The following is a 13,625-nucleotide window of genomic DNA, read 5'->3' as shown; positions in this document are numbered from 1 at the left end:
TAAGGGGGGAGAACAGTGATAGGGGGAACAATGATAGGGGGAATTAATGTATTTTTGAATGAATGCTTAACACTCATGTGAGGCAGCTTCTAAGTTGTTTGTCGTCATTAAAAAAGGGGAAAATGATAAGTTTTAATGCTCCCAAATGTTTTGATGATCTCCTCACAATTGTAGGGACCCGGTACTCTACAGAGTATGCTCGTCTAGATCATATGTTGTACAGTTGGAAAGTTGTCCGCGTCAGAAGTTGGTGAAGTCGTCAGAGTACTACACCAATCAAAAGGGATGAGGTTGTTTGTCTAATGTGTATTAACTCTTGATGTTGATATATTCAAGACAACAAACAACAAACTAACTCATTCATTCAAAGAGAGAAATTTAAGCTTCAAAACAACAAGGGACCTAATAGATTGCATTATTGCTGCCTGAATCAGCTGTTACTTTGATTGCTTGTATTTGTACATATATTGTAGGAATCATTTCGTTGAGATAGAAACGTTTCAACCTTGGGTGAATCTTTGTAAGAACGTAGTTGTGGGCAACTTAGTGTCTTACGTCAAAGTCTATATTAATCAATTGGGTTAGTATAGTAGGCAATACAGGAATTGCTTAAGTGATAGTGTATTACTCAGGATAAAGATTAGTAGGTTAATCTCGTGTGTGTTGTAAACTGGGTTTTACTTTGGCTTGTGAAGTTTAGTAAAAGCATTTTGAAAAATCATGTGAGACAGGTCGTGACTTTACTCCCTTGAGTAAGGAGGTTTCCACGTAAAGTTGTGTGTACCTTCTTTACTTTCAGTACTTATTTACTTCTGTTATTGTAATCGTGCTAAGGACCTGGTCCTATCGTAACTAAGTGGACACATACATTCCAACAAAATATAAATTAACTATGAAAAAATAGGATACATGCTTAAGAAATACAAATCTATTTGGCATACCTATTGAAATGACTACAAACTAAAAGAGAAATAGAGAAAATGGTTAAATGACCCCCCCAATCTATTAGTCAATTCTCGACTACATATTTATACTTTACGGGGGTCCTATTACCCCCCTAGACATTTTAAAAGTGGAATATATTGCCCCTTAAAAGGTCACACCTAGATTTGTGGTAAGTGGTGGGCCGCACGCGCAATGCCATGTAAATATATTGTACTTTTTTTATTAAAATATTATTATTCTACTTTTTATTCTATTTCCTTTCTATATGTGTTTTCTTTTCTATTTCAACCCATTCATCTTTTCTTTGACTACAAATTTCCTGCCATTAAAGTGGAAATTCCAAGTTCCATTTCTAAAACCTCAAAATTTTTAGTTTCTTAATCTTTGTTTGAATTATTTTCAGAGAAGTTCTCAATTTTCTTATACAAGCCAATCTTGAATATCTAAGTTTGGTATTTAATGGGTGTTCTCCGATGAGAATATTGTTGGACTTTGGGAAGCTAAAAAATGAAGTATATTTGAATGAAATAAGAATTTGATTGGTGAAATCCTTGAAAGTTTACGGATTTTCAAAGTCGTAAACATAGTGATTTGGCTCACAACAATTTAAAAGGAGAAAATCTTATGGGTTGTTCGTGTTAAAGAATTTGATGTTGATATACTTGTATAGTAATCACTAATCAACTTTCGAATCTGGTTCGAAACGGGGTTTCTTCAATTTTGTGCATTTTTATACTTGAAGTAGTAAAAATTTAGCTGTAAAAGATACTAATTTTGACTTTGATGCTTTGTTATTTTATTTACTCAACTGGGTTTCCTCTATATTGTTCAATTTTGTGTTCTTGTGCTTCAACTTATGAACACTTAGCTATGCAAAAGTGTTGATTTTTAATTTGATCTCGAATTCTTCTAATTTTTTCTAGTGAAGTCGATTTCTTTTGAAAAAAGAAGAAGAAATTAAAGGAGATAGCGTTAGTAGTAACTATTATTAACAGTGAGGTGATTTCATACTTTTTTCAAACAATTTAAATCAAACGGCGTGTTGAAGAGATAGAGAAAGAAGAGAAAGAAAATAAAATGGAAAAGATAAATAAAAGTAAATATTAGCATACATAAATTTTAAAAAAATTCAGAAAATTAATATGAAAAAGAAAAATAAGAAAGTTTGCATCTCACTCTCTTTGAGAAGGTATATTACACTTTCTTTGCCAACTCAGCATTAGGGAGCAAATAATTCTACTATAAAATAGTTCAAGGGGGTAATAGAACCCTCCTAAAATATAAGTGTGTAGTTGAGAATCCGCTAATAGAATGAGGGGTCATTTGGCCATTTTCTCAAAGAAATGTAATGTTCTTAATACAAATACAAATGCTGAGTAAAAGAACAATAATTGACAAACAAAATTAATATGAATACAATTCTGGTATGAATACAATTTTTGCAACCTTCATCTGACTCTCTCTTTCTTCTTCTTCTTCTTCGTCGGCGTTGTCGTCGTCTGTTGTGTTCCTTTTTTCTGATTGTTTGCTCACTAAATCCAAATCTGAAAATCCGTATTTACTTGTGCATAAGTAACTCTATAAGAAAAATTCGAAATTATTAGATATGAATGTATAAAAAATTAAACAATATATGATGTATAATGTAGATTTCTACGATCAACTAAATCTCAAATATGAAAACAAAATTACAAAAAAATCGAACAATATTGCTTAAAAGACGAAAAGTATGAAATACATAATAGAGGAAAATCTGACAAAATACTTTGTGAATATGAAAACAAACTCACAAAAAAAATCAAACAATACTGATTAAAAGACGAAAAATTTGAAATACAAAATACTTGGTGAATATAAAAACAAAATCACAAGAAACTTCACAAAATACTTGTTGACTTCGAATTTACTTTATCAATGGGTGAAGAATATTTTGAATTAATTGTGAGATTTCTTAAACAAGTGTAGGAAATTTGAAGAGTTGATTTTCTTGAACAAAGAAAAGAGATAGCAATGGTGAAAAAGAGAAGAGAGAGAAAAAAGTGATTTGAGGTAAAACCTAGAAAGAGGGGTAAGTGGGTGATGAATTTTTAATATTTTTACGGGATAGTGAAATAAATAATGACCTAATTTGAGAAATAAAAGGAATGAAGATTAGTTATATTATGATTCAATTTGTTTTCTAAAATATTGACATTTTAAATAATTATTTTAAAGTGTAGATATTTTTAATAATTATGTTAAAGATTGTGACTAGTTTGCTAATTTTCGTTAAATAAATTATAAACTGGCCCATTAACCACCAATTAAATTAAAAGAAATTACTTAATAAATACATGTTAACTAATTAACTGTAGTTATCGAATAGTTTAAAATTCTCAAACCAACTTCACAAATTGTTCAAAATTAACTCGGGGAACTATCAAGAAGGGTACGATAGTAATATTATAAAAATTTACAAAAATGATCTTTCCAGTCATTACACATTCAAATACCCAATTCCTTAGAAACTAGTCTTGCTTAATGCAATTCAGTATCTTAACAATTTATTCCTTTTATATACATTTATTTTATTAATTAACATGATAACATTCTAATTAAAGCCTTTAAGTTTATTCAATATACATCAGTTTTAAATTGCAAAGTACAAATACAAAAATAACATCTAATGTTGCTAATAGGCTAATCTACGTACGCAACCATTGCTTCGATCTGGCGTTTTCTCAAGCTGGCATTTTGGCCATAAATTTTGTCAAAGTAATATTTTAAAAAAATATTTTATCGTAAAATTTTATAGTTTGATCGCTAAATATTTTTAAATTTTATACTTATAAAACTTAAAAATTAATATTGAAGTAAAATACATATCCAAATACAATTTTAAATTTCTAAATTTCAACTTAAATTCATAATCTATGGTCAGATGGGAGCTAACAAGGTCATTGTTTGATCATAAATTTTAAATATTTTTTCTTTTGTGAAACTCTTTTACAAAATTTCCACCGTCAAAACTCAAAATCTCAATCAACGGCGCCAAAAGGATTTCAAACTCTTTTACAAAATTTCCAAATTTCCCGCCCTCTATCTCTCAATATAAATACATTCATTACCCATTTCTCTAATTCATCATTTCAGAACTTTACTTTTTCTCTGTATTCATTCCGTTTCAAATGGCCCGTACTAAGCAAACAGCTCGCAAATCTACAGGTGGAAAGGCACCAAGGAAGCAGTTAGCTACCAAGGCTGCAAGAAAGTCAGCTCCGGCAACTGGAGGAGTGAAGAAGCCTCACCGTTTCCGCCCAGGAACTGTGGCTTTGAGGGAGATCAGGAAGTATCAGAAATCTACGGAGTTGTTGATTAGGAAGCTTCCATTTCAAAGGCTGGTGAGGGAAATTGCTCAGGATTTCAAGACAGATCTGAGGTTTCAGAGTAGTGCTGTTGCTGCTTTACAAGAGGCTGCTGAGGCATACCTTGTTGGTCTCTTTGAAGATACTAATCTCTGTGCAATTCATGCTAAGAGGGTCACGATCATGCCTAAGGATATTCAGCTTGCTAGGAGGATTCGCGGAGAAAGGGCTTAAGAATAAACGTTTTAGGGTTTAAAGACAATTTGTATTCAATGGTTTTGCTTAGATCTGTTGATGGAAGTTGGAATGCTAGGCTTGGTAGTGTACATCTATAGATGCTTTCAGTTGTAGTATGTGTAAACTGGTGGTTTACTAGAATTTTGGAATCTGAGTAATGAAATCTGTACTCTGTTTTGTTCAATCAAAGATATTGCTATTACATCTATGCGTTATTTCCCATTCATTGAAGTTTGAATTATTGTTAGTAGCTATGGTGAATTATTTTTGCTTATTAAGAACCTTTTCTTTATCAGTTTTTTAATAGAAATTTATCATTATCCAATGTTATGGGTTGAACTTATACTGCATTTGACCTGGTAGTAATTTAATGATTTTTCTATTTGAGTTTAGCTTCTGGCAAAATGAGTTGTGGTGCTGCTGCTGTTGTATTTAAGGTGAGATTGGTCTATTATGAGGCTCCTCAACTCTGGCAAGTTTTAGGTAAGTTTTGAATTTGTATGGCTTTTGAATACTAGTTGCTTTGGGCTAGTTCAGTACTATGCTTATCTAAGTTCAAGACTTGTGTGGCTTCATGATATTTTATGGTATTATGGTGAGAGAAGTATGCTGAGGTAGACCTGCTTTTGTTTTGGTGAGTCATCTAAAAGATTTCTGAAATGACTTTCTTGCTATGTAATTCACTTTTTGTTTAGTATAGTACTTTTGCTTGATGTTACTTTGTGACTTGGTTATTGGATCAATATTTAACTTTTGCTAGAGAAATGATTCCTGGCCTGAACTTGTGAACTGATGTTTGCCCTTATGTACAATGATCTGATTGATGAGAATGCCAATCTGAATTGATTTGTGAAAGAATTGATTAACTTGTGTATATCTGATGACTCGTTTCATAGAAGTATATGCAAATGGCTTGTTTATTAACATTTGAGATATAACTAGTGATACCACTAGTTTGTATTACTCAAAATTGAATGTCTTGACTGTATATATAAATTTGCCAACAATTGAAGACTGAAACACTATTTTGTGACGAGGCTTTGGTTACACATACAGAAAGCTACTCTATCTCGAATTGGGGAATTTACGTATCTTTCTTTTTGAAATGGTATAAATTTTTATTACTTTTACCTTCTGATATTTGGGTATGAAGAATTTGCATTTATGGTACTTATTCAGTGCTTGCTGTTGCCATGTATTTTGGGGAGGAATAAATGTATCCAGATCCCAGAATACTATCACAAAGGACTACTTGACATTTGTTATGGTCGAAAAAATCCTGATAACAAAATGCACTTTTGTTTATGTAGGAGTAGGAAAATGGAATAACATTACTTTCTGCCAAGATTTGAGGTACTTTTAATTCAACATTGACTCACAAAGTCTTCACTTTGTGGCATTGGTATTTTACAAGCTAAGCTGTGTTCCCTTTTATCAGTTGTCTGAAACTGAATATTATCTTTGTTATCTAAATGCTAGTGTATTTTTTCAGTATTTCACTCTTTATCAATGGTTATCGACTTTTGTGCTAAATAGACCTCGTACAAGCTTCCTAATTGCATATTTTTTTGGCCAACAGTCATTATATATGCTGAAGTATACTTGAGAACACCAGTCTGCTAGAGAGATTGTGGACTTCTTAGCTGACTTTGATACTTCAGAAAAATTAAGTTATGTTTGGAAAAGAGGACACTGCCTTTTCTCTCTATTGTTCTTTAAGGTGTTGAATAATTCAGTCTCTTGTCTTACCTCAGATTGTTGGTCTGTGTTACCTGGGAGAGTTTTTGTTTTTTAAGCTTGAGTCTCAACTTGAAGTACTCAGCTTATGTGTAGATTGCAAATGGTTTCATCAGCTGTTGGTTCTCATTATTAATACTTTCGCAACTGAAGAAGGTAAGATTTTATTCTGAATGTGTCAACAAAGTGATGGAACCAGTCAAATTAATCTATTGGGACAAGTAGTGTACAGTCATATACTTGCTACAAAGATCATGTCAGGATTATGTAGGTTAACAGTTATTGAGACTAGAGAGATAAATAGCATCCTGATTCCTGATTGTGCATGCATCAGTGTAAGGAAAGTATGAGTAAACTATGAGTTGGATTAAGATGATAAAAACATATAACGAAATTCTATATTACTTCAAATAAAAAATAGTAATCATGTAGTTATTACAATATATATTGAATCATCAGAATATCAAAACCTCTTCCTATTCCTATTCCAGCAGCGTCTAGTAGCAGGAGGGTCATTAGGAAGTTTAGGCATATCGTGGTGATCAACCATTATGATCCGTCTCTTGGCTGTCTTTTGCTCTGCTAACCTTTCCTCAAATTTCCTCTTACTTGATTCAAATTTCTTTATTTCATTGATGCTTTGTGTTTCTTTTTGCATTGGTGCAGAGTTCTGTATTGGTCTTGTAATTGCATTGCAGTTGCTGTGTTGATGAGGAGGGGCTTGTACTCGCTCGGTGGCCACATTCATCTTCTTCAATGACGCTGACATGGTCTTGGTTAAACCACTGGTGCACTGCTTTCTTGATGTTGATCCCATCCTGTGTTGGGTAGGGGTCTTCTTTTCTGTGTCACTATCAATTCTTTTCTGTTGAATCCGGTCAGTCTCCATCTTCTTGAAACCTTTTTGACTCTGTTTGTTGAGTTGTTTGTGTCCATCAAGCTCCTTCTCGAAAGAAAAATCAGAAAGAAGTTTTACACGAGGAGCAACTTGTACATGTTTGGTGGACATCCTCTTTGTTGATCCCATAGTAGTAGTATTATGAGATTGTTGTTGTGTTCCTTCTTTAAGACCATCCAAGTCATATGTCTCGGGTGTAATCTTCAACTCTTGAGTAATTGCATTGCTATTGTTGTGGTTTTCCAGAGGAGCAACTTGAACAGTTTTGGAGTAAGTTATTCTAATTTTGAGTGGCTTTGTAATCTGCTTCTGGCTCTGCTGTGTTTCTTCCTCAGCATTGGTCACTTCATCTTCATCACGAACGACACTGTTTTCTTCCTCAAGAGTAGTACTGGTATCATCGTCTTCTTCCTCAAGAGTAGTAGTGTCGTCATCTTCATCGAAGGTACTGGGGTTGGATATCATCCTGATTATCCTGTTTTTGCGCTTGTGAAATTGATGAGGATATTTGATTCCAGCAACTAGGATAGCTTCTTCAATCATGTGGCATATATCATAAGGCTTCTTGTCGATATAATTCCATTTCATGAATACTTCTTCGATATCATCCATTCTCTCAACACTCTCTCTAACCTCTCACTTTTTTGTTTCTCTGTTTAATCAACATGACTCAAAGCTCCCTTATATATGAAATTTTAGCAACATATTTGGAAATAAACCTTATATGAAATTTTAGGAACATATTTGGAAATAAACCTTATAGGAAATTTTAGGAACTTCCTTTCCATTTCCTAAAAGATATTTAAAAATAAATCTTTATCCCCTACAAATTATTAACCTTTACTTTTTCTACACAAAATAGGACTAGGAGTGCATAGACGGTTTCTTCAAGGGATTAACATATTTTCCATAAATGCTACTTATTTTTTAGTTACACCAATTTTCACCCCTTTATTTCCTAAAAGAAATCTACCTATTATTCGGTTTAATAGTAAAACGTATTTTATCAACTAAATATTACTCCTCTTGAGTAAGTTTACAGGGTAAATAGGAGAATATTTTACCTATAAAAAAATATATTTTTGGTTAAAGAAAATATTTGTCCAATAAATAATATTGACTTGATGCGGAGGTTATTAAGAAATAAAGAAAGACTTTGAAAAATATAATTATCAATTGGATGATCATTTGAGAAACTCGAAAGTTTAATTAGTAGGTGACATGACATACCAATACCACATTATCATTTAGGCATACCGTAAAGTCAAAATTTCATTTTTTTACCCCTACCCTCGATCCCCCCCTCCTCCCCCCACGCCCAAAAAAAATTCTAAGTTTATTTTTAAAAAATATTTTTAACTTTAAATTTTTATTTTTTCACCCCTACCCTCGACCCCCCCACCCTCCAATTTTTTTTAAAAAAATTGTTCTTAAANCAACCCTACCCCCCCAAAAAAAATTCTAAGTTTGTTTTTAACTTCAAATTTTTATTTTTTCACCCCTACCCTCTACCCCCACCCCCCCAAAAAAAAATTAAGTTTATTTTTAAAAAATATTTTTCAATTCAAAAATTATTATCTACTCTAGTAAAAATAAAAAATATTTCTTAAAAACATTTTTTATTCATAAATCAAACACTAAAAATCTTTTCCGAAAAGCATTTTCTACTCACCAACCAAATATAAGAAAATAAGTAAAAAATCTACTTGTTTTCCAGGAAAACATTTTCCTTCATACCAAACACACCGTAAATGTAACAAAACGCTTGCTTGTGAAACCACACGGACATAGTGCTCACGTGTAGGAGCACGAGGGTCATTAGCAGATTTAGGCATATCATAAAAGTCCATCATTACGATTTTTCCTTTGCTCTGCTAAGTGCTAACCTTTCCTCAAATTTCCTCTTGCTTGATTCCACAGTAGTTGTAGTATGGAGCTGTCGTTGCGTTCCTTCTTTATCACCATCCAAGTCATGCATCTCCAATCTTTTCTTCAACTTTTCAGTAATTGCATTGCAATTGTTGTGGTTTTCCAGAAGAGCAACTTGAAAAGTTTTCATGATAGATGTGCTTTGTAATATACTTCTTGCTCTGCTGTGTTTCTTTCTCAGTGTTGGCCCTTTTTCATTTAAGAAATAAAGTAGTAATATTTTGCAAAAACAAACCATTAATACATAAACACACACTCAAACTTGATCGTAGCTCCAACTTTGAGGGTGCACATCTAGATATATCATTATCTCAACTAGTCACTTGGTATCAAATGACAACTAAATAACTCGACTCTACAGTGTCTTATGATCACCCTACGTTGACGTGACGCATTAATTTTGGAGGTGTCTAGATGATCATTTTGTCGTTAGAGTGTTCAACTAACACAACGGAGACAAGTTAAAGTGTCTAGATGTGCACACTCTAAAGTGCTTATTTGCCAGCTTAGGCCAAGTACAATTATTTTTTTAAGCAGGTTATGTGATATGTCAGATTATCATTCCAAAATATAAGTTGATAACTTTATTCTCCAACAAGTATTTCTAATATTTCACAAGTGAATCGTTTTAAATATGCTCAAATGAGGCCCTTCTTAGTATTTGGCTTCGATTACCTTACTATGATTAACTTCACAATTCTACTCTATTCTCATTTGGGGTTAAATATATCTATTAATTCTTTGATGCACAATTGGTTAATCATGATAAAGAAGTTGAGAAACTTGAGCTAAGCAATTTGAATACAAGCATAAAGAAAGAAAATAGATCTAGATGGATATTAAATCAGGAATAGAAGACATTTTTATACTAGTTTATACTAGTTAATATATGAATAAAAATCAAAATTATCTAATGTGTGTTTACAAAATTAACTAGGATAATCTCAATTTCAAATTGTGCTCTATATGTCCTACCTCTATCTATCTCGTTAAAGGTTAAATGTTCTACATCAAATAATACAAGGATCAAAAGCAGAATAAAGTATATTTTGGGGACCAAAAATGTTATTTTCCCTTATTTACCTATGTCATTAACATGTATCTGGACGTGTCAAATACATATATTCAAGGTGCGAATTATTGTAGAATTGGTAATATTGTAAGCTCACAGGAAGAATGGTAATTAACTCCTAAATAAGTGAAATTTGTATTGTATAGTGTTTACTCTTTTTTTATAATTCCCCATATATTGTGAAGTGGACATAGATATAGCACAAATCTCTATATAAATTAGAATTATTTAAAGGGAAAAAGGATAAATATACCCCCCGAACTTTAATAAATGGTACGTCTATATCATTCATTATACTTTTCGTCCATCTCAGCTCTTGTCGTCCAATAATCGGTGCACATTTGCCCCTCCCACTAACGGCACTCTCTTTATGTACATGTGGCAAAATCCTAAGCCACTACTCTTCTAACCCAAATCCTAAGAACCCACTCCGTAACCCAATAAACCCACCCGATTTATGGGTAAAATATATTCTCTAAAATCTAAAGACCCAAATCCTAAGTCACTTTCGTTCATCTCACAAACCCTAGCCTAGTTCATCAGATTTTAGAGAGTTCATCGGTGCAGCTGCTGCCTCAAATGCAGACGGTTTCATAGAAACACACTGTTGGGATATACTATTAACCATGTAATTGTGTTATAGTAATTATTTTTATTTAATCCCTTGTAAAGATTTTTTATGTTATTTATTTAATATAATAAAATCTTTGTTTAAATAGATCATTGTGTATATATGTGTGTCCATTGCTTATATAGTAGACAATTTTGTGTATGGAGTATTTTAACTCATACGCGGAAGATTAAAATTGCCAGTGCATATAAGTTATAAATTAATGTTCACGATCAAAGATGAAGTAGGACGAACATCTTGATGATCGTAGCACAAGATTAAATATAATTTGATCTTAATTATGAGAATGGTTAAATTCAACTTCTTGTGCTAGTACATTTTGTATGTATTGAACGGACCAATTAGAGACATTTATTAATGTTCTGAATATTTATAAATAAATTCTCTAGTCCACTACATGTATTTATACTCTTAATCTTGATATAATTATTATGATCTATGTAATTTATTTTATTGTTTTAATCTATTAAAAGGTGAGACTTTTTGATGAGTCAATAAATTCCTAATAGATTAGATAATGACAAATTACATTAGTGAAATAATAATTAGTTGAAGACATCCCTTTATGGTTACTTGTAAGTTTTCACGTGAAAACCCTGCAGGTGGATTTTATATCCGTCATGTGAAATAAGTTAAGTAAATATAATAAAGGATTAATTTAGTCAATGAATTAAATTTTCAGAAAATTTGATATAATTGATTGGTGTCGGTAATTCCAACACGGAGGGTTAAATAAGATGTAGTGGTAGATTTCGAAATTAAATCGAGGAGTGCAATTAAAATTTTTTAGTGAAATAATTTGTAATTTATTGCGATATGGTTAATTCGTTTATTTGAGAATTATTGTCGTAATTGGAAGCCTCTATTAAATATATCTATGATCCCTACTATGCCTGATTAATTGACCAAGTTTGAAAAGAAGGAAAAATTAATTTTATTGTTGATCTTTAAAGGATGAATTATTTGAGAGTCAAATATTGAGTTAATGACAAAAACGTTTGGCCTTAAATGGATGACAATGTTTTTTGTATTAATCTCAATTTATTCTTATTTTGAATGATCCTCTTAATTGCTCATTAAGGCTGAAATTTATTTGATTTTTCCTATTCATTCTTGAGTTGGAAAACTAGTATAAATAGGCTGGATGTGGTATGAAAGAAATCATCCTTTAAAACAAGTAATACTTGCCCACACAAGTAACTTGGTAGTAACAATCAATCAGGAAATAGGAGAAGATCGTAGCTCTGGATCCTTGGCATCTGGACGACTTTTGTAGAAGTTTCAACAGGTTAGTCATCTTCTAAATTCGTTCATGTTATATTGTTTAGTCTACATCTAAGATTTGTGATCCTGAATATAGCTTCTGTTGTGCATATTCTAATAAATGGTATCGCGAGTCTTCTTACATATACTAAATAATGTAATAAGATAATTCATGATTGATTGAATGTCTATATCATGATGCGTTACTGTTTAATCTATGAATTCGTTGTTTCATAAATAATTTAATTTTTGTTTATGAATTCATGATTTGATGTTATGTTCAATGATGAGATTGAAATAAATCACTGTTTATAATTCGAGTTTGAAAACATAATGTTTCATGTATTATTGATTATTGTTCATAATTTAGATCTTGTAAAACGAATTCATGATTCATGTTCCGTGAATTAATAGTTTTAGAGTAAGGCTTTTAAGTTTTTTAAATATTGTTTGGATTCTGAATATTTGTTAGAGTACTGTGAGAATTTTTTGTTTGAAAAAAACGGACAGCATGCCATTGGCCTGGCAAGTCTGGTTTTTTTCTGACGAACTCTGATTGGCCTCAACTTTGGTTGGCTGATTGGAAATGGCCCAGTGAGCAATACTCATAGCTTTTCTGTGATCAAGGGCCTTTTTTGGCCATTCGAAGTCGTTTTGATGGTTTTTTGGCCATTTCTCTGTTTTCAAAAAATTAAAAAATTGTTTTTAGTAATCCAGTGGCATAAGGATTCATCCCTAACACTTATAAATGTATTTTACAGTAAATATATGAGTTTATATGTTGACTTAGGTCCTTTTCCCCATCGGATAAACTTGTATATTTTGATACTATTTTAGTATGTCTTTTGTTTTGATGACTTGTTTAAAACTTTCCAACTAAGTTACATGTTGAATCAATGAACAAGAGAGATCAGCTATATACATATATACCTTGTTATACTTAACAAAATACTCTCTAACTGAGTTGGACTTGTTTTGCTTAACTTGTACTATATTTAAACATGCTCATATATTTGCTTGAATAGTTAAGTTTCCCTATCAAATCTAATTGTTTATAAGCATGATTATATGAGTCTCGTTGTGTCTTCTTTAATAATATAGCATGTATACTTAATGATCTATGCTATCTCTCTCAGATTAACTGTCTTACTTCAATCCCATGTTTTCAATCTTGAATCAAAATAAACTTGAGGGTCCAAACTATGTTGATTGGAAACGAAATTTAGATATTGTCCTAACTTTTGAGAGTTATAAATTTGTATTGGTTGACGAATGTCCTATCAAATCAGCAGATCCTACTGATGAGGAAGTTCAAGCCTATGACAAATGGATTAAGGTTGATGAGATGGCAAGATGCTACATTCTTGCCTCAATGGCGAATGTCTTGCAGCATCAGCATCAGTCTATGACATCTGCTTACGATATGCTCGCATATCTTAAGGAGATGTTTGGTGAGTAGAATCGTGCTACAAAGCAGACTGCCATGAAAACCCTTTTGACTACAAAAATGGCTGAAGGATCTTCTGTCAGAGAACATGTGCTGAAGTTGATGAATTACTTGAATGAGCT

General features: G+C 32.0%; 2 protein-coding genes across 2 annotated transcripts in view; one reads left to right on the top strand and one right to left on the bottom strand.

The window, feature by feature from the left end:
* LOC125858923 (uncharacterized protein At4g15545) overlaps positions 1-13,625 on the bottom strand; it is a 954,564-nt gene that overhangs the window by 625,258 nt on the left and 315,681 nt on the right. The window lies entirely within an intron of this gene.
* Positions 4,081-4,718, top strand: LOC125859000 (histone H3.2). Its single transcript, XM_049538755.1, has one exon. The coding sequence runs from the start codon at positions 4,113-4,115 to the stop codon at positions 4,521-4,523; it is 411 nt and encodes a 136-aa protein (XP_049394712.1). The 5' UTR covers positions 4,081-4,112; the 3' UTR covers positions 4,524-4,718.

The sequence above is a fragment of the Solanum stenotomum genome, chromosome 1, assembly GCF_019186545.1.
Source record: "Solanum stenotomum isolate F172 chromosome 1, ASM1918654v1, whole genome shotgun sequence".
NCBI lineage: Eukaryota > Viridiplantae > Streptophyta > Magnoliopsida > Solanales > Solanaceae > Solanum > Solanum stenotomum.
This window is presented reverse-complemented; position numbering and strand designations above follow the sequence as displayed.